The sequence below is a fragment of the Microcebus murinus genome, chromosome 1 (genome assembly GCF_040939455.1).
Source record: "Microcebus murinus isolate Inina chromosome 1, M.murinus_Inina_mat1.0, whole genome shotgun sequence".
Lineage (NCBI taxonomy): Eukaryota > Metazoa > Chordata > Mammalia > Primates > Cheirogaleidae > Microcebus > Microcebus murinus.
In genome coordinates, this window is record NC_134104.1 from 74,094,200 (window position 1) to 74,113,898 (window position 19,699).

At 39.1% G+C, this 19,699-nt stretch overlaps 1 protein-coding gene across 1 annotated transcript in view; it reads left to right on the plus strand.

Annotated features, from left to right (window-relative positions):
* Positions 1-18,259, plus strand: part of P3H2 (prolyl 3-hydroxylase 2) — a 149,150-nt gene extending 130,891 nt beyond the window's left edge. The window contains exons 9-15 of the mRNA XM_012745194.2: positions 2,858-2,985; positions 3,969-4,064; positions 4,631-4,781; positions 5,630-5,747; positions 6,723-6,798; positions 12,172-12,312; positions 17,009-18,259. Of these exons, the coding sequence (XP_012600648.2) occupies positions 2,858-2,985; positions 3,969-4,064; positions 4,631-4,781; positions 5,630-5,747; positions 6,723-6,798; positions 12,172-12,312; positions 17,009-17,101 (803 nt within the window). The 3' untranslated portion in view covers positions 17,102-18,259. The remainder of the gene's footprint in view (positions 1-2,857; positions 2,986-3,968; positions 4,065-4,630; positions 4,782-5,629; positions 5,748-6,722; positions 6,799-12,171; positions 12,313-17,008) is intronic.
* Positions 18,260-19,699: the final 1,440 nt, after the last annotated feature.

Consider the following 19,699-nt stretch of genomic DNA (forward strand, 5'->3'; position numbering starts at 1 on the left):
AGTGTCATGTCTCACAGGTTAAGGGCTCAGCCCCATGAGACTGCCCCCACTACAGAAGCCAATTGCAAATATAACTTGTCACCTATACTTCGGACCAACCTCCTGACCCACTGGATACAAACCTGAGTTCCCACAACCTCCTCCTCGGAATAGTTCAAATAACTCAGAAATACACTTAAATTTACCACTTTTTTATCCAGAATATTATAAAAGATACAGATTAAATCCCAAATGAAGAGGCACATATGTCCATGTATGGGGTCTGGGCTTCTATGTCCTCCCAAGGCAAACCACCTTCCCAGCATCTACACATGTGCAGCAACCTGGAACCTCATCAAATCTGGTTGTTTAAGAGTTTTTGTAGAACTTAAATCTCTAGCCCCCAGCGCAACTCCACACCCAGAGGTCTATGGGGGGGGGGGCAGAAAGTTTTACTTCTCTACTCACTTGGACTTTCTGGTGACCAGCGTGATCTTGGATCTACTTAGGGACCTTAAGTCACCTCATTAGCATAAACTTAGGTATGATCAAAATAGGCCCATTATAAATAGCAAAAGACACTCCTATCACCCAAGAAATGTCAAGGTTTTATAGGGATTCCGTGACAGGAACCAGGGACAAAAACCAAACATATTTCTTATTTCAGTACAACTGGAAGGACTTCTGTCCAGTCATCAGAGCTATAAATAGGATCTAAATTAAGAACAGTGGTAGAACAAAGCCAGATTCTCACCAGAAAATGCTTTCAAATCTTAGTCTCGCTGAGACTAAGATGTCAGGGAGACAAGCACACATGCGTCACAAAATAAAGTTTATTTCAGCTTTTCTCATCTTCCACAAAGAGATTGTCATCTTCTGTGGTCACCTCACACTGTTTATTATTATAGTATTCATACCAGACAGCTCCTAAGCACTAAGATGGGAGTGACCCAGGCTACATCCCACACAGACGCTAGTCAATGGACCATGCATGGTAGCTTACTAAAAATATTTCTCTCACTTGTCCATTCTCCTCTCAAACCACCAGTTCTCCAAAAGTCATGCTTCATAATGGTTCCACAGTCAGTCGGAGTATAGCAGAAATAACACTGAACTTGGAATCGGGAGATTTAGTTTTTGGAATTTTCTTAGTCTGATGTGCTCCACAGTAAAGAAGAACTAGAGACTCAATCTTTCTGGGCCCTGCAATGTTTATCTGTAAAAGAAGAATGATAACTTTTTTGGGATGGTAACCATGAAAAGTTTTTTGTAAACTGGAAAGGGCTTGTAAGTCTGCACACCCCCATCATACCTTTTGTAGTGTTATGATATTTTTGGTAAAATGGTTCTTATTGCCATGAGCTACAGGCAGTGAGCACAAAGGAGTACTTTTCTAGATGAGCCCTCTTTGTCACCACTGGTGAGTCAGAGCCAGACACATACTTTATGAATGAGAGAAGAACTAAGTTGTTTAACTAAACCTTCTTGAGCTGTGGTTAAAAATTGGCTGAAGCCATCAAATCAGGCCCCAGGAACCACAACTTATTGGACTACATTTTTATTTTCCTTTTAATGATTTTCTCTGTCTGGTGTGCTACTAGTCAGTCAGCTGTAGGCTGATTGACTTGCTTTTTGAATGACAGGGTTTACTTTTTCCTTTTTTTTTCTTTTTTTGGTTAGTGGATGGGTAATTGGTTGTTTTTTTAAATATATGTGTGGGAAATCTTTAAATATATGTGTAGTGAATCTTTTTTCCTAACTAGACTAAATACTTAGTGCTCTTCCTGAGGTTAACTAATCCATTGCATAGAGATAAAGCAGACATCAGTTTCATTTGTCTCTTCTTCCTAACAGATGTGTTTCAGACCAACATGTTGGTGACCTTTGGTAGACTAAGTGTGGGGAGGGAGGAGTTGTGTGCCTTTCTCACTCCTAGTCCTTTTTTGGTGAACTTTTGCTACGGACAAGTGCATATTAGGACCCTTAGGAGTATTATAAAGAGTAAAGAAAGCACTGTTTTCTTTTCTGTTCAGTTTTCTGGTTTAAGATGTTTGCACTCTGCTACACCTGAAGATTTCCTCAACATCTGAGGCTTTGTCCTTCAGTTCTACTCTATGAGGAAAGGGCTTTGTCAGGTCGGGATTTTATAATTTCACAACTTAAAATGTGATCCCAAAGCACCACCCTCTGAAGAGCCTATATCGGGCTAATTTTGTAAAGCTGATTTTTCAGGCTTTCTCCAGGCAGAGAGCTGGTGCCTACAGGAAACCCTCCTGTGCAGAAAAAAGAACATAAAGTATTCCTCCTATGCAGAGAAAAATACTCTAAAAGCAAGACCACTTATAGTCAGTTAAGCAGTAGGAAGAAGACTGAGAAGGAGTCAAGTGACTTGCATGTGACTACCTGAATTATCTGGTGAAAGCATCACTCTAGGTACTAGTGAAACTGAGATGTGTGCTTCATGCCTTGGAAACACAAACATCTAATCAAATAGTTGCCCGTGATGTTGTAACAGGTATAAATAAGAGACTGCAGAGAGGGGTAAGTCTTCTCAGAGGAGAATCCTATGAGATGCCCAGTCTACTTTTCAGGATCATCATTGGAATCAAATGTAAAACTAGTTTATCCATCCCAAAATACCATGTGAATATAAAAAGTCTTATGACTTTATGGAGAAACCTGGTAGTCAACCACATGTCTTTTTCCTGAATCCCTAATATGTTTGTCAAGCTTCCTAATTTGTGATGTGTCTTTGCATTCCTAAATATTGATGAGGAAATTGACTCTGTCAAATGGTACATTGAAAGCTGTTGGGTACTTGTGCTTCCCTCCTTGGGGACAGAGGTAACAGGGAAGACAATGTGCTGTGACCTTTCAGGTGGTCCTCTGCTCTACGAGAACATCACGTTTGTGTACAACTCAGAGCAGCTGAATGGGACTCAGCGGGTTCTCCTGGATAACGTCCTGTCGGAAGAACAGTGCCGGGAGCTCCACAGTGTGGCCAGTGTGAGTACTTGGAGCGGGAAGGAAGCCAGATGAGGGTGGCCTGGAGGTGCTTTGGTCCTGGTCTCATCTGGAGTCAGGGAACAAGATCTGAAATCTCACTTTATTTAGGAGAAGGACATTGATTGTCATGGAAGCACTTCCATAGCCTTTGTGTCGGGATGCTTTTAGTTTTTCCAGGTGGGATCTGCAATAGCTAATGGCTTAATTCCTAGGATGACAGGCACATTCCCTGCCTATCATATAAAGTCACTGGGAAAAGTTTTTATTTTAATCAATAATTAACCAGTATATCAATCATTTACATTCTATTTATTTCCATAAAATATGACAATATTTTATAATAAAAATGTAGAGTGAAGATAAAAAAAGATATATTTTTTCACATTGCAAAAATGTGGAAACAACCCAAGTGTCCATCAATACATGAGTGGATTAATAAAATATGGTTTATGAATACTATGGAATACTACTCAACTACAAAAACAATGGTGCTTTAGCACCTCTTACATTATCCTGAATAAAACTTGAGCCCATCCTTCAAAGTGAGTTATCACAAGAATGGAAAAATAAGTACCACATGTACTCGCCAAAAAAATTGTTATTAATTGATCAACACTAAGGTGCTCACATGGTAGTAATATTTATTGGGTATTGGTCATGTGAGGGTAAGGGGGGGTAAACTCACAACTAATGAAGACAGAGTGCACTGTATGGGGGAAGGGCATGCCTCTAGCCTTGGGTTGGGTAAAGCAAAGGCATTACTTGTAACCAAAATGTTTATACCCCCATAATATTCTGAAATAATTAAAAAAATATTTATCTTTTTTCATTGGATTAAATAATTATATCAGGATCCTGGAATAAAATGGGATGATTGTGGGTATTGAGTATAGTTTTCAGCTTTCTGGTAGTCAAAGAAGAAAGAGAAACTCATTGAATTCATAGTTATCATTGATACAATATCTTCTTGTATTTGCTTCTAGGGAATCATGCTTGTTGGAGATGGATACAGAGGGAAAACTTCACCCCATACACCCAATGAGAAGTTTGAAGGGGCAACTGTCTTGAAAGCGCTCAAAGTAAAGTCTTCACTTCTTTAGGGTTTGGGTTTTTTTGTGTCAATCCAGGGCTTCTGTAAATGTTAGATACAGGAAAGAGAAAAGTTTATAATATATACATATCAGGACAGTTGTCAGAAAAAAATGAATGAAACCTTCATTGTTTTTAATCATTTCTTCATTCAGCCATCAATTTATCAAAATTTACATTTCCTAAATCTGTACCTGGCCAAAAACATACAACCTCTGTCCTTAAGGAGCTCATGATCTAATAGTGCAAATATACCCAAACAAGTAATTATCCTCTGCTGCAAGAAGGGTTGTTAGAGAGGAATGTAGAACAAACATACTGTGATAGAAGAGAAGAAGGAGCAATTAGCTTTTAGCTTTCCCTCTGTGATGGGAAGACCTTATTCTAAAGGCTTATTGGCCTAACCAAAATCCAGAAGCATGTAGTAGTATTGCCCTGATTCCCTTAGTCAACACAAAGATGATCTTATGCTGCCTTAATGACACCTAGTGCCTGCTTTTCTCAAGTCCTCCAATCAACTCAATGGTTTCTCATGTTCTTTTTTTTTTTGTTTCAGTTTGGTTACGAAGGCCGAGTCCCACTGAAGAGTGCCCGTCTGTTCTATGACATTAGTGAGAAGGCGAGAAAAATTGTAGAATCCTATTTTATGCTGAACTCAACCCTGTATTTTTCCTATACACACATGGTCTGCCGAACAGCCCTGTCTGGTGAGATTACAAAGTCTGAACTTATTCCCTTTAACTCACAATGCAGTGGGAAATAAAATAATGCAAAACAAAGCTCTATTGCATTTTAGACGAGTTCTACATTTCTAAAGCAAAAGAAGCTTACGGACTCTTATTTTCCCCACCCTTCTTTTTCTGCTTTTTGGTTCTCTAAAGTTCCAAAAGACTGTATGTTTTCCATTTGAAATTAATTTTTCCTAATTGGTGAAGTCATGCAGAAAAAAAAATGCTTTTCTGCTGTAGGTTTCCCTTTTGGGGGAATGAGGAACAGGAAAATTACAGTGGCCTCTATTCCACAAGCACTGAGTGGAAACATAGAAGATGAAAGGGTTATTGAAAGAAATGTTCTCAAAAAGGCAGAGACCGCTACAGTCTCTGCTCATCATTGTTCCTTCTTTATGTCTTCTCTTCCACCCATCTGAATAGGAAGGGAAGGATAATGTCACAGGAGTAGACTTTTATACTTGTTAAATTGCAGCTGAATCAAAATCTTTTTTATTTCATCTTTATCCTTTTGTTACCCACGTGAAGTACAACCCATGAAATGCATGAAAATTGTAAATGTATTAATATATTAGAGAATTAATATATTAGAGAATTTTTATAGCTGAAGAGACAGGTATGACTTGCCCAAGGTTTCACATCAAGTTCATATCAAAACAGACAGAGTCTCTTGACTGGTTGTCCACTGTTCTTTCTCGTATTCAGTCTTCTGTCTCTCTACATTTGCAAACGACACCAGGAATAGAAGACTGGCAGATTGTCAGGTTTTTTTTGTTGGAAGTTACTGCACTTTATCTCTCATTCTTCTTTGTACCCTTTTATGGCAGGTCAACAGGATAGAAGAAATGACCTCAGTCATCCCATCCATGCTGACAATTGCCTGTTGGATCCAGAGGCCAATGAATGCTGGAAGGAGCCTCCCGCCTACACATTTCGAGACTATAGGTACAGCGAGCAGCTGCTCAAAAACAAGGTTTTACCCAACAGTTATCAAAACCCAAGGAAACTGGAAACTGGAAAGCTGCTCTCTTTTGCTTGTCGTCATGTTCATCTCTGTGAAGCAGGGATTCTCAAGTAATCCACTGAAGCAGCTGCCATAACTGAGAAGTGATATTATCATTTCATTTTTATGTTAAAAATCAGGCATATGCTACATCCTACACTGCTTGTCCATTTTGTTTTGATATAAAAAGTAAAATTTATTTTTTAAATTACTTAGGGGTCACTGAAACATAATCTTTGTGGTATGTGTATCTCAGTCTGAGACTACAAGGGCATGGCATCTCAATACATATAGGTATCTTATCACCTTGCTTATCTATTATTCATACCCATGGAGAATTTTGTGTACATTTTATAAATAACAAACAAAAACTCAGGAGAAAATAATGTTTTATCTTATTGAAAGATATTTTAGTGTGTAAAGAGTCAGGAGTTTTAGTCACCATGTATGGAACTGTGTGTTAATTATTACTACATGGTGCTCTATTCAGAAACACTTATTTGAGCATCTTTTACCTGTAAGACTTAGCTAGATCCAGCTTGTTAAGGAAAAAAGATACATCTTTTAGAGTTGCTGTTATATAAGTGAGTACAAGAGTTATATGTAGTGTGGACAGGTTCAGAGAGCTAGATTAAAGTAAATCTAGTTAGATTTTCTGTGGAGGAAGTGAAATGTAAGATGAGCTTTGAAATATGATTCAAATTTTAATGTAAGTGAAATAAATAAATACTTTAGGGGTATAACTCAAACTATATCTGATTTTCTCTTCAAGAGTTTAAAGGGCCAATTATTTTGATGTCTAGCTCAAAGGACACTTACTAAACAGTCTGGTCAGCACATCACCAGTCTTCAGTATTCTATGACCATGCTGTTGTAAGCACACACATGTACAAATGGTTTTCCCTTTCTTCTCATAGTGCTCTCCTGTATATGAATGATGACTTTGAAGGAGGAGAATTCATATTCACTGAGATGGATGCTAAGACCGTGACTGTAAGTAAACCAATCCTGCAAATTTATTTAGTACTCTTTATCTCTGCCACTTTTCTAAGGACTCACAGACTGTTGTATGTCAGATACTTCTGAGCTCAAAAATTCAGCAGGTAGAGAGATTCCCAGTAAATCTATAGATCATAACTGTTGGAAATGGAAACATCCATAAAATTTTTCTAGTCCATCACTAGGATGGGTAAATTAAAGACTAGAGATATTATGCATTTGATCATGATCATGTAGCTAGTTAATGTTAGACTTGGAACCAACACATAGGTCTTCTGATTCTTTGTCAAATAATATAATGGAAACATAAAACATTGGTTCCTTAAGTCATCCAAGTCTAGATACGTCAAATGATTCTACAGAATGGCTTTCAAGTGACCTGGTATTCTACATAGTTGGGTTGATCATTGGCTTCAGATACCTAGTTACCAAAATTATCATATGTGTGCATATACACACATATGTGTGTATGTATGTGTGTATATATACAGATAGACATATATGTATATACCTGTACTTGACAACTGATACACATACACGCACACAAATAGGTAAATCAAAAGTTATATTCAATCACTATCTTCCTAAGCAACCCAGTGCCTTTAGAAAAACAGCCTATTTAGCACTTAAAGACCATCTAGTTAGCATCCTTTTGTCTTTAAGCCAAAGAACACACACACTGGCAGAAAACAGGTTTTCCAATTGAAGAAATAATCAAATTTTAGATTATGAGGTATCTTTTTCCACCATACAAAATTTAAATCGTGGGATATGTATGTGATAAACTTCAAAGTTTTGGCACTATATAAGCTATTTCCAAAACTTTTCCTGAATTTTATGCTTTTCTCCTCATAGCTTGCATGCTTTTCTCAGTGGAAAAACTTGTATCATTCCAACACACAAATACTCATGAAACACTACTGAGACATAAGCAGGTAATATTAAAAACTATGTATTACTGAGTTTAAAGGTGATTCCTATGGGGATTCTGGTTAAAATTGTCTGGAAACATCGTTATAATTAAGAAAAATGCAATCTAATACATTAATGTATGTTTAAATGGTCATGATATCTCACTTTTGGGGAAGAGCTTAAATATTGATATGGTAGTATTTTAATACTTCATAATCTGGGAAATTAAATCAAGATTGATGACCTGGGTTGGAGTTTAAAATCCCTACGCAAGATTTTCACCTCTGGAGGAGCTTGTATGTAGAAAGAATTTGATTTCTGAGCTCTGCTAAGATGAAACTGAGGTATAAAAATGCTGCAATATCACAGTTTAAAAGAAAAACCAAGTGTTCATCAATACATGAGTGGATTAATAAAATGTGGTAAATGTATACCATGGAGTTCTATTCAACCACAAAAATCAATACAAGAGCACCTCTTTTATTATCCTGGGTAGAGCTGGAACCCATTCTACTAAGTGAAGTATCCCAAGAATAGAAAAACAAGCACCACATGTACTTACCATCAAATTGGTATTAACTGATCAACACTTAAGTGCATACATAGCAATAACATTCATAGGATGTCAGGCAGATGGGAGGGGGGCTGAGGGGATGGGTATATACACACCTAATGGGTGCAGTGTGCACCGTCTGGGGGATGGACACGCTTTGAAGCTCTGGCTCAGGTGGGGCAAGGGAAATATACGTAACCTAAACATTTGTACCCCCATAATATGCTGAAAGAAAAAAAAAAAAAGTAAAGAAAATCAGACAGGTGGTTGAAAAGATTTCCTTGCTTTGCCTCCATCTAGTGGCTATATTTGGAAATGCATATATTTAAAAGCAAGTGATGGCCTCAGTTTCATTAATTGTTGAATGTACGCTAACTGGAATTCTGCTTTTTAAAGATGTGAAAGCAGATAATATTTCCATTTTTGAGTTTATAATTTTAAGAAAAACATGTAACTATTTAAAAAACATTGAATCTAGCTCACTCTGGAAAAATGTAAAGGAGAAACTGATTTAAACAATTTTTAATACAAGAGCTTTAATTTGAGAATATTTATTTTCCCAAATCAGTTATACTTTATATTAATGCATACTATAGAGTTTTAAGGGAATTTTATAGATAACTAAAATTCTGAGGTAAGTCAGTTCTTACCTCTTTCCCATAGGAAATGTATTCCAGTGCCAATAGCAAAGGGCAATGGGTAGTTTTCTGTGTTGGCTTCCCTTCTTTGGCTGTGGAGGGATGAACGGAGCAGGGGAATGGTCTAACTTGGGGCCACACAAGAAAGTAAAGTCTTCTAAGTCCTTTGCTTTGGGAAAAGTCTGGTGGCTGAATGTTTGCATTTATTCAAGGCAAGTGTAATACAAATGTTTCTCTGAGTCTTAATCAGTTAGATGGAAAGTAAAAGGAATTGTAAAAATCACACTTAGGCCGGGCGCGGTGGCTCACGCCTGTAATCCTAGCACTCTGGGAGGTCGAGGCGGGCGGATTGCTCGAGGTTGGGAGTTCGAAACCATCCTGAGCGAGACCCCGTCTCTACTAAAAATAGAAAGAAATTAATTGACCAACTAAAAATATATATACAAAAAATTAGCCGGGCATGGTGGCGCATGCATGTAGTCCCAGCTACTTGGGAGGCTGAGGCAGCAGGATTGCTTGAGCCCAGGAGTTTGAGGTTGCTGTGAGCTACGCTGACGCCACGGCACTCACTCTAGCCAGGGCAACAAAAGTGAGACTCTGTCTCAAAAAAAAAAAAAAAAAAAAAAAAAATCACACTTAGAAGATAGTATGCATAGAAGATACATGGGTTATTTTTAACAGTAGTATTTATTTGTGAGACATGAGAATTAAGGGATTTTGGCTTCTCCAGACAAATTTGAAGAAGATAAAATTTAATGAGTCCCGTGTGCTTCATGAAAAATTAAGTTCCGTATGAATGGGGATGTGTTTGCAAAGTATGTTTACAATCATTTATTTAAACTTGAGAATATATGTTCCTGTAGAAATAATGTCACAAATAGAGACAGGTTCGCTAATATGTGTTTATTCTTCCACATACCTGGCATATAACGGGTGGATACTCCCTGTTTGATGAAATTAGTCTTAGAGATCCTTTCGAACCCACAGACCTATAATCAATTCTAATTGCTTCAGGCAGTTGATAGCTTTTTTTTTTTGTCTTAAATTTTCCCAAAGTTCTTAATGTTTAAAGATATTTTCAGTTCTTCTAACTCCATTAGAGAGAAAACATTAAATTGTTCCCACACCCTTTCTGCAATACTGTAAGATGTTACCAAGACTTGGTGGTCGCACAGAGGCACTGGCAGCCGTGTGGTTGAGTTCCTCCTGAACAGCACCAGGTAGCAGGCAGCCCAGAAAACCTGAAATTCTAGATCCCAAGGACATTTACTAGGAAGACTTCTCTATCCTACTTCATACATTTTAAAGGTCACTTATTTTTCTGTTTCTTTGTGGAAATGTACAAGTTCCTTCTCCAGATAAACAGAATCAGATTGATACTGAGGACACTGGTAACTAGTTAATTCTCTAGATTTACATCAGAAAAGTTGCCTGGATAAAGATGTTTAAGAAAAGCGACTCTAGCGTTGCTCACACCTGTCATCCTAGCACTCTGGGAGGCCAACGTGGGAGGATTGCTTGAGCTCAGGAGTTCGAGACCAGCCTGAGCAAGAGCAAGACCCCATCTCTACTAAAAATAGAAAAAAAATTAGCCAAACAACTAAAAAAAAAAAAAAAATAGAAAAATTTAGTGGGCATGGTGGCACATGCCTGTAGTCCCAGCTACTCAGAAGGCTGAAGCAGGAGGATCACTTGAGCCTAGGAGTTTGAGTTTGCTATGAGCTAGGCTGACACCATGGCATTCTAGCCCGGGCAATAGAGTGAGACTCTGTCTCAAGAAAAGAAAAGAAAAAAGAAAAGAAAAGAAAAGATAAGAAAAGAAAAGAAAAGAAAAGAAAAGACTGTAGCAAAGAAAACTTATTTTTCAGTTATTGTGAATAGGAGAGTATCAAGACACTGACTGCTTTTTTTCTGCTCTTTCTTTTAACATTCACACACAATACACGTACATGCACACATATGTACACATAGGCACACACGCAGACACATATAGGAACACAAATACCCACATACATATGCATGCATAGGCATATATGCACACACCTGGGTTTTTGACTTTTTGACTCCTTCACCTACCTTTGACCTTCCACATGTAGTCATATAGTTGGGGACTATGTATGTTATTATCATCCAAGGACTTCAGGAAATTTTTCAAATATTCCTCCTGAAGCTAGCAGTTGAAAAACAGCCGTCTCACTTCATGCACAAAGAAACCAAAGGTTCTTCTAATGGGCATGTATCAACTCAAGTCAATTCAAAAATAGCTAGTTAGAAAGGGCCTATCTTATCACAATAAAAAGGCTAGTATTACTTTTCCGCTTTTACTTCATGTTTCTAAGCTCTTCCATAGAATGAGTGGGGCTTCTATATTTACCAAGGAAGAAAAATTGACTTTATTCACATCAGACACTTCTTTTAACACAGAATCAAGTCCCCTAATATTCAATTGCTTAAGCTCACTCAACTTAAAGAACCTGCTTGTGTGATCTTACACCCTGGTTCAATGTGCCCAGCAGTATTTCTGTTAGTCTTACTATACTTTTCTACTTAAATACTGTGGACAGCTCCACCTGAGCAATGCACAAGCTTGAAAGTCCTGTTTCAATCATCTCAAAACACTTGGAGGTAATGGAATAGGCCACCCACTGGGCTAGTGTGTTTTCATCACTGGAGGTATTCAAACAATGCCAAAATGACCACTGTGAAGGAATATTTTAAAGGGAATTAAATATCACATGGGATTACTTTTCAAAATCTTTGTATTGTGAAATGTATATAACCATAAATATATAATTTAGGAATTAGAAAGCGTGTGCACCCATGTACCCACTACTGGGATAAATTATAGAACTTTCCCAGCACTCCATATGTCCTTTTTTTTTTTTTTTTGACTTTGCAAATATTGAATGTACACCTACCCGGTATCCAGATGCTTTGCTAGTGTTAAAGCTAAAGGAGTGAATTGAAAGCGAGAACATTTGCCTTGGAATCTGCAGGCTTTCAACATAGCGTGTATTGAACTATGTGCATGGACTTTGCCACACATTTCACATGAAACGTCTTACTTTCTGAGGTAGATATTATTTTGACCTTATTTTTATTGCACAGATGAGAAAATTGAGACAAGCTATGTCTTCTTCAACCCCAGGATTCCATTATTCTTTGATTCAATCCTTAACTCAAATAATTCCATAGAAGGCTGGGGGGAGGGGGTTGTAGAAATGTTTATGATATAAGAATTGAAAGTCTAATTTTATTTCTCAGGCCTCCATAAAACCAAAGTGTGGGCGTATGATCAGCTTCTCGTCTGGAGGAGAGAACCCTCATGGGGTGAAGGCGGTCACCAAGGGCCAGAGGTGTGCTGTGGCTCTGTGGTTTACCTTGGACCCGCTGTATAGAGAATTGGTGAGTTCCTGACCCACTCACAAAGCCAATTAAGCTTGCTTCATGAACTGATTTATCTGAAAAGTCCTTTAAATTGTTCCGTAACCCTTCAGGGACATTAGAGATCATGACAAACCTTTTACGGGATACTTTCTCGTTTCTAACACTGGCACTGTTTTCTAAGCAAGAGCAGGTTTTTCTGATCAGATCCATGGCCCAGCCATCACTCATCGAATTTCTGTAGTGTGAATCTGAGGAACAGAAGAAGGATTATAATGGCAATTCTCAGTCAGATGTGTTCTGATCAGTGAAGGTGTTTGCAGAAATAATGTGATATTTGGCAGTCACCAATCAGTCTTAAGCGTATTAACAACTGTAACAGCAGGAGAACAGGATCACTTGCTACTGCTCACAGGGAAGACTGACTTGCTTTCTCAGTAAATCATTAAAAAGAACTTTGAATCATTTAGGAAATATGTGAAAGAGCATGAGGGAATAGGAACAATTATGATTATTAATTTAAATATTATAATATTATTATTATGTTTGAAGTAGCTGAGGAAACTTATCTTGGATAAGAGACCATGATCTCATCTATATGGGTGCCCTTGGGCATAGGTTATGGACTCTGTGAAGCTGCAGAGGCAGGCATTAAGACCAATGGGTTTGGGTAGAAGCCCCTGGGAGGAAAATTTGGGCACCACATAAGGAATAACTTGCAAATAGTCGCCACAGTTTGGTGGAATTGTTTGTTCTGTTAAGTACTGCTTAGATGGCTCCCATCAAACCCAGGCCACTTCTTGGCATGGAATGCTGATGTCAAAACCAAAGCATCATAGCTGGGGCTGAACTGGATAACTTCAAAGTCTTCTCCAGCCCCAAGGGTTGACGAAACTATGAAATTCTGTGATCAGAAATGGCATTCTAGCCAATTTTCCTTTTTAGGTCCCTAAATTGAATCTAATTTTATCAGAAACTCTTTAAAAATAATGTTTTTTACTCATATACTTTTCACTATCAAACCTAACTCACAGAGCTTTCTGCTTATTATTCCCTAAGCATTCTTTCATATGTTTTACAAAAAAACCTCTTATGCCCTATTACTCTGCAGAAGATCTGTTATGTGCCTGGGGAACTCTGCCAGCAGGCCCTAGCAGTAGTGTGCATTTTGTAGCCAGGGAATGGAGGAACGTAAGCTCAGGCCTAAAAGAGAAGACCACAGCCAGGCACAGAAAGAGAAAGAACATCCCTGACAAAGGCAACAGAGCAGAGTTCTGAAAACGTCAAGGGGCACTAAACAATCTTCTTCACTTTCCGAAAATGTCAAGGGGCACTAAACAATCCTCTTCACTTATGATTCCTTTCTTTCCTTGTGTTTTCCATCTCCAAAATGCCAGCATTCCCTCAAAGCATTGTTTTTATACTAAAGAACCTAGGTAAATGAGTAGACAGTGAAAATAAATTGTTGAAAAATCGCCTCACTATTTCAGTATTTGATTCAGCAGACATTGAATCTATTTTATTATTCATTACCCAAACTGTCTCTTCCAAGGTTTTGTTCTATCAAAATGAGCTAACACAAGTAAGTTCTCTTTGCTCCTTTCTAATCAGGAAACATTAAAGCCACTGTCCCCTCCTCTGACAGAAAAGTACTGGATGACTTCTCCAGTTTTCAGGCAGTAGTGACATCTAGTGGCAATAATATCAAATGACCAGAGCCGCTTCACTAATAAAAAATTTAGCCTATGCTGTGATTCACATGCTTTGCAACACATTGGAATCGTCTGGAGATCTTTACAAACTACTAACATCTGGATCCTACCTTCAGAGATTCTTATTTTATTGATATGCAATATTATCTGGGTGCCAGGAGTTTTAAAAGTTCCCCAGGTGATTCTAACATACTGCAGAGTTTGCGAGTCCCTGGCTTAAATGCCTTTTCTTAGTTTGAATCCTTGAGCAAACAAATCTTGCCAATGAACAAGTCATTAGAGCTGGCAGATTCTCATGCTTATTATAGATTATTTTAAAGGCACTCAATTCTCAAGGAGTATTTAGCAATATAAACTCTGAAGGATGCAAGGATATTAAAAGAATTTATATATATATATATATATTCCAGCTCTTGAATTTCTTTCCCTTCATGAGAGATATGATTGTAATAGTTTCTTGTGGCCAACAGATGTGAAAGCTTTGTATGTGTGCCAATTTGTTAAACATCAAGATTGTTCTCCGCTTATAAAGTAGCACTCAGGCTTTTTACTTAGATATGACAACAATTTAGTTTTCTGGTGTTAGTGTATTTGGTCCTTTTAGTTGCCTTTATGTCAATGTCATTTTCAATTACAAGCTCTTGCATGAAAGAGGTTTTGTGTTGAAGTCATAAAATAGTGACTTTTATAACTTACTGTGCTGAGCACTGTGCTAGAGACTACCCGTGGAGGATGCAAACTAGGTAAAACAAAACCCCTGTTTTCAAGGAGCTTGAAGTCAAATTGGAGAGATAACACCAGGGCCCACGTAATTAAAGAACAAGGCAAAGTTAGGTGAGAATTGTTAACAGTAAACACATGGTTTAGGCGCAGGGGTCCTCAAACTTTTCAACAGAGGCCCAGTTCACTGTCACTCAGACCGTTGGAGGGCCATTGGAGAGTGCAGCGCACATTCCACACATGCGCACTGTGGGCCTGGGACGAGTCGGCTGCTAAGCAGGACAGGCAGTGGTGGCAGCAAAAACACCTGGAGGGCTGGATAAATGTCCTCGGTGGCAGCCCATGGGCCATAGTTTGAAGACCCTTTTTAGGGGATAAAAAGATGCAACCAAGAAAGGCTTCCTTGTATAGATTACATTTGAAATAAGCTTTAAAGGAGGAGTAAGTTTTTTTTTAGGGAGTGACATTTTAGACAGAGAAAGCCTTCATCCATTTACATATTTATTCATCAAGTACAATGGAGCCCTTGCCAAATGTCTGTAGCTTTTCTGAGCACTGGAAATATGACAGTGACCAAGAAGATAAGATTCCCTGGCAACATGGAGCTTATCTTCTAGTAGAAGTAGGAGATAGACAAGTAAGCAAAACCAATTAATACATGAGAGATGTTCAGATCTTGATAAATAATGGAATAAGGCAACTCATTGGAGAGTAAAGTCGGGGGTGGAAAGCTGGGAACCTCTCTGAACAAGTGACATGTGAATTGCAACCTACATGGCAAGAGGAAATTGACTAAGATAAATGTCTGCAGAAGAGTATTCCAGGCAGAGGGCAAGTTGCAAAGGCCCAGAGAAAGAGGGAGTGTGGAGTGGTCAAGAAACAAAAAAGGCCAGAGAAGCTGGAACGTGGCATACAAGAGGGAGAGTATTATGCAAAGAGGATACAGAGGAGGGGCCAAAATCTACAGGCTGGTTAGAAAATGTGAATTTTATTCTAACTGGTAGGAATTCATTGTGGTTCCCCCATGTTGCTCCCCCAGGCTGGGGAGTTAAAGGATACAAAGACTGCTTTAGTTCACATGTGGGCTTAGACTAGAGTAATAGACTAATTAGAATAGAGAAGATGAAAAGATGCAAAAGGTTTAAAATGCAATTGAAGGTAGACCAACTGGCCTTGCTGATGGATTGATGTGAGAAATAAGAGAACATGGAAGATATAATGGGATTATCCAGAGAAGCATTTAATCTAAGACTGTGGAATTCTTGGAGTGTTGTGTTCAGAGAACTTGAGGTAAGTTAGGAAGTTGAAGTGTAAGATAAGAAGAGGGAACAAGACAAAATCAGGCTGAAGAAGAGAAAAACATCTGAATCAGGCAACTTCTTATAAGCACACGGAGAAAATTGGACCTGGAACTTCAAGCAATGGGAGCCCAGTAAAGGGTTGTGAGCAGTGAGCAGGAAAGTGATATGGTCAGACTGAAGTGAACAGGATTCATCAGAAGCATGTGGGGGTGTGTAGTGGAACAGGGAGACAGCAGCAATTGAGTTAAGAGATAATGAGAGCTTAAGCCAGCAGCTCTCAAAATGGAGCAGTTTTGTCCTCTAGGGGACATTTGTCAAAATCTGGAGACATTTTTGGTTGTCATGATTTCAGGGGAGGTGTTATTGGCTACTTGTGTCAGGTAAAGAAGGTAAGGATATTGCGGAACATCCTACGATGCACCGGGCAGCCCCTCACAACAAAGAATTATCTAGTCTAAAATGTCGATAGTGCCAAAGCCGGGCAACCCTGGCCTGCACTAAGGCAACAGTAACATGCATTGAAGAGAAAGGGGCCGAAGTCAGAGATAGAACAGAGAGGACTAGGTGGCATCAAATGCAAGAAACCATGGTCAGGCTTTTAAGGCAAACGGGGAAGCAGCGTTGGTCTTTACTGAAAGAGAGACTATGCAAAGGACAGAGTAGGTCTGTAGGGAACAAAATGGTGCATTTAGTCTGAACACTGAACTGAGTTGGAGATGTCTATGAGGTCATGAAGTACGAAGAGTTGTAAGCAGTTGCACATACAATACTGCTTTGCAGGAGAGGAATCCTAGAGAGTAATTGCTTAGGACATAGCATGTCAGGAGAAGGCACCAGTCTGGGGATGAAGATGAGGTTTAATTTTTAACTGGAGTTAGCACCAATCCATGTACAGATGGATGCCAGGAAGTGTTTGGGAAGCATCTGCTGCTGGGACTGAGTATTATGCTTGTAACAGAAATGTGTAAATTGTCTTTTTTGCAGGAGCGAATACAGGCCGATGAAGTTATTGCAATCCTGGATCAAGAACAGCAAGGGAAGCATGAACTGAATATCAACCCTAAAGATGAGCTATAAAATGAGAAAGAATGTTCTATCAAATATTTATTTAAATTGTTAATCTTATGAGAACCTTTTTATTTTTGTACAGAGCCGTGGTATAAATTAACGGGTTAATACGAGTCATCAGATCTCTCTTCTTTTCCTAAGGATACTTGCTGTGCCTCACTTAGTCTATCTTTCTTGGGTTTCCCCTCCCCCATCTTTTTAGAGATGAGGTCTTGCTATGCTGCCCAGGCTGGAGTGCAGTGGCTATTCACTGGTGTGATTACACTCTCACACTCCTAGGCTTGAACAATCCTCCCATCTCAGCCTCCTGAGTGGCTGGGACCCCAAGCGTGTGCCACCATGCCCTGTTCTCTTTCTTGGTCTTTCATCAGTTTATCTATAAAAGCCCAGTCACTGCTACCCAACACACACACACATACACACACACACTCACAGTCACACTCTTAATTTGCTGCAGATCCAAAAACTCAAACGGAGAGAATAAGCTTGTTCTTGGTGAAACTACAGCTGTCATGCCTCCTCCAGTTCTAGTTAGCATGTGATTTGGTCTTAGAAGCCCTCTCTGGCTGTTAGCCTTTCATTCCCGTCCTCTCATGGTGCTGACGGCCGTGAGCTCTGACCCTCCAGAGTCAGCTCAGCTTTGGGACTAAGGAGCCCCTGGCAGAGTCCGCACTGCCTCAGGTATCACAGGCATAAAGACATGGAGGCTTCAGGCAAAAAATATTTCTCTGATGATAACTGCATAAGACAGAGGGGCCTTCAGTCTTTCCAGGGCCTTGGTGGCATTTTTGGCTCTGGTGTTTTCACCAGGGAATAAACTTACACTGGAAGCTTCGATTCACCCTCCACAGTGCTCCAGAAAAGACTGTCCTGTGAGTTGTATATTTTGAAAGGTCACATGGAGGTTGAAGTAGAATGACTCTTTACCCCAATAACTTTGTAAGAAAATCTTTACTACCACCTGGATCAGGGCATCATTGCCGGGTCTCCTGTGAGTGACATCCACTAGTGAAATGGGGTGTTTTTGTATTTAAGTATGAAAAATAAACTTCCAATTGATTTTCATCTTCATCTGCATATGTTTTGGTGGCCCTCCTCATTGCTGCTATCCAGCACACAGATTCATGCTCATGTCTCATTTGATCAATAAAGGGAGCCTTATTTTAATATCTGGCATTGATTTTTCTTCTCCCAAATGTTTGGTTTATCTTTACAGAATGGTTTTTTGATCTCACAGGAGCTTTGGCACAACCTAGAGGCAATGGCGGGCCATGACTAGTTTTGCTGGCTGCTTGTATTCTGGGGCTTCAAGAGAGGTGAGGACACAGCTGTTGAAGAAGCAGAGACAGTGGTTAGCAAACAGGGGTGTTGATCCAGAGAATGCCTGGTTCTTGGGCCCAGTTCTAAGGAGGACACTGCAAAGATATTGTTCACTGGGTCTGGGGTTGCTCTAACCTATTAACCAGTGGGAAATCACAGAGATGGCCAGTGGGGCAGGGGGGGCGGGGGTAACATCATTTGCCATTTAAGATTCTGGTTAATGGTAAGAACGTTCATCCTTTGAAATAAAAAAAATTGAGTTATAATGATTTATATGCCATCTATATTCCACCAAACTTTCTGGTTGCATTTTCATCACAGGAAAGAGGAAAGTGGAAAGAGCATTAGATTATAACTCCAGCCCTATCAAATGTGCCCTGCTGTGTGAGCCAGAGCTACTGTCTTTCCTTGTCTGGTCTTTAGTTTCCTTCTCTGAAAATGACATAATTTGATGGGATTGTTTTCAAAAGTCCTCCCTCTTGCTCAAAATAAAAAACAAAAACAAAACTAATTTTAGAAATCTTCACGAATATGGCCAAATTTATTTCTGCTAACATTTTGAGAATGTTGAATGAGTTCATTATGTGTTTATGTGATTTTAAAATCTTAAACCCAATTTTAGGGCAAAAAGAACTTTGAAAAGGTAGATTGCTATTTGTTTGCTCTCCCACAGGGTAGAGCTTGCTGGCAATCAGATTTGCCGATAGGAGGATCTGGGCAAGGATCTAATTTCTGTTTTCTGGCAACAAGGTATCAACAAACAGTCATTGGCCCCTTGCTGTTCCTGCTTCCTAGGTGCACTGGGCACTCGGGGAGGGGCAAAGACTTCAGCACTGATTCTGATATTAAGTCCCACAGAAAGTGGGTGAAGGCCTCAATAGATGTCCTTGTATTAGATCCACATCTTGTGCCATTCTCTCAAAACACAGGGTGGTTATTCTTGTTTTGCAGGCTACCCATGTTGATTTACACCCAGAACATCGTGTATATACTAAAGCATTTATTTTTTAATCTGCTCCACATCAAACCATACATCATTTCTTTCAAACTATTTAGGGAGTGTCATCAGATGACTTTTTAAAAAAAATCAAGGTCAGAAATTTCAGTCTGTGTGCTATATGGTCCCTTGTGTAGAAGGATGAAAAAGTTCATTAGAATTTTTGTAGCTTTTAAAGCATAGAGATCACAATTCAATTCCATCTTTCTTTTTGGGTGGAAACTGAGGCTCAGAGGAGAAAAGATGATCCAATTGTTATAGAATCCGAGTAGGCAGAGCAAGGACTAAAG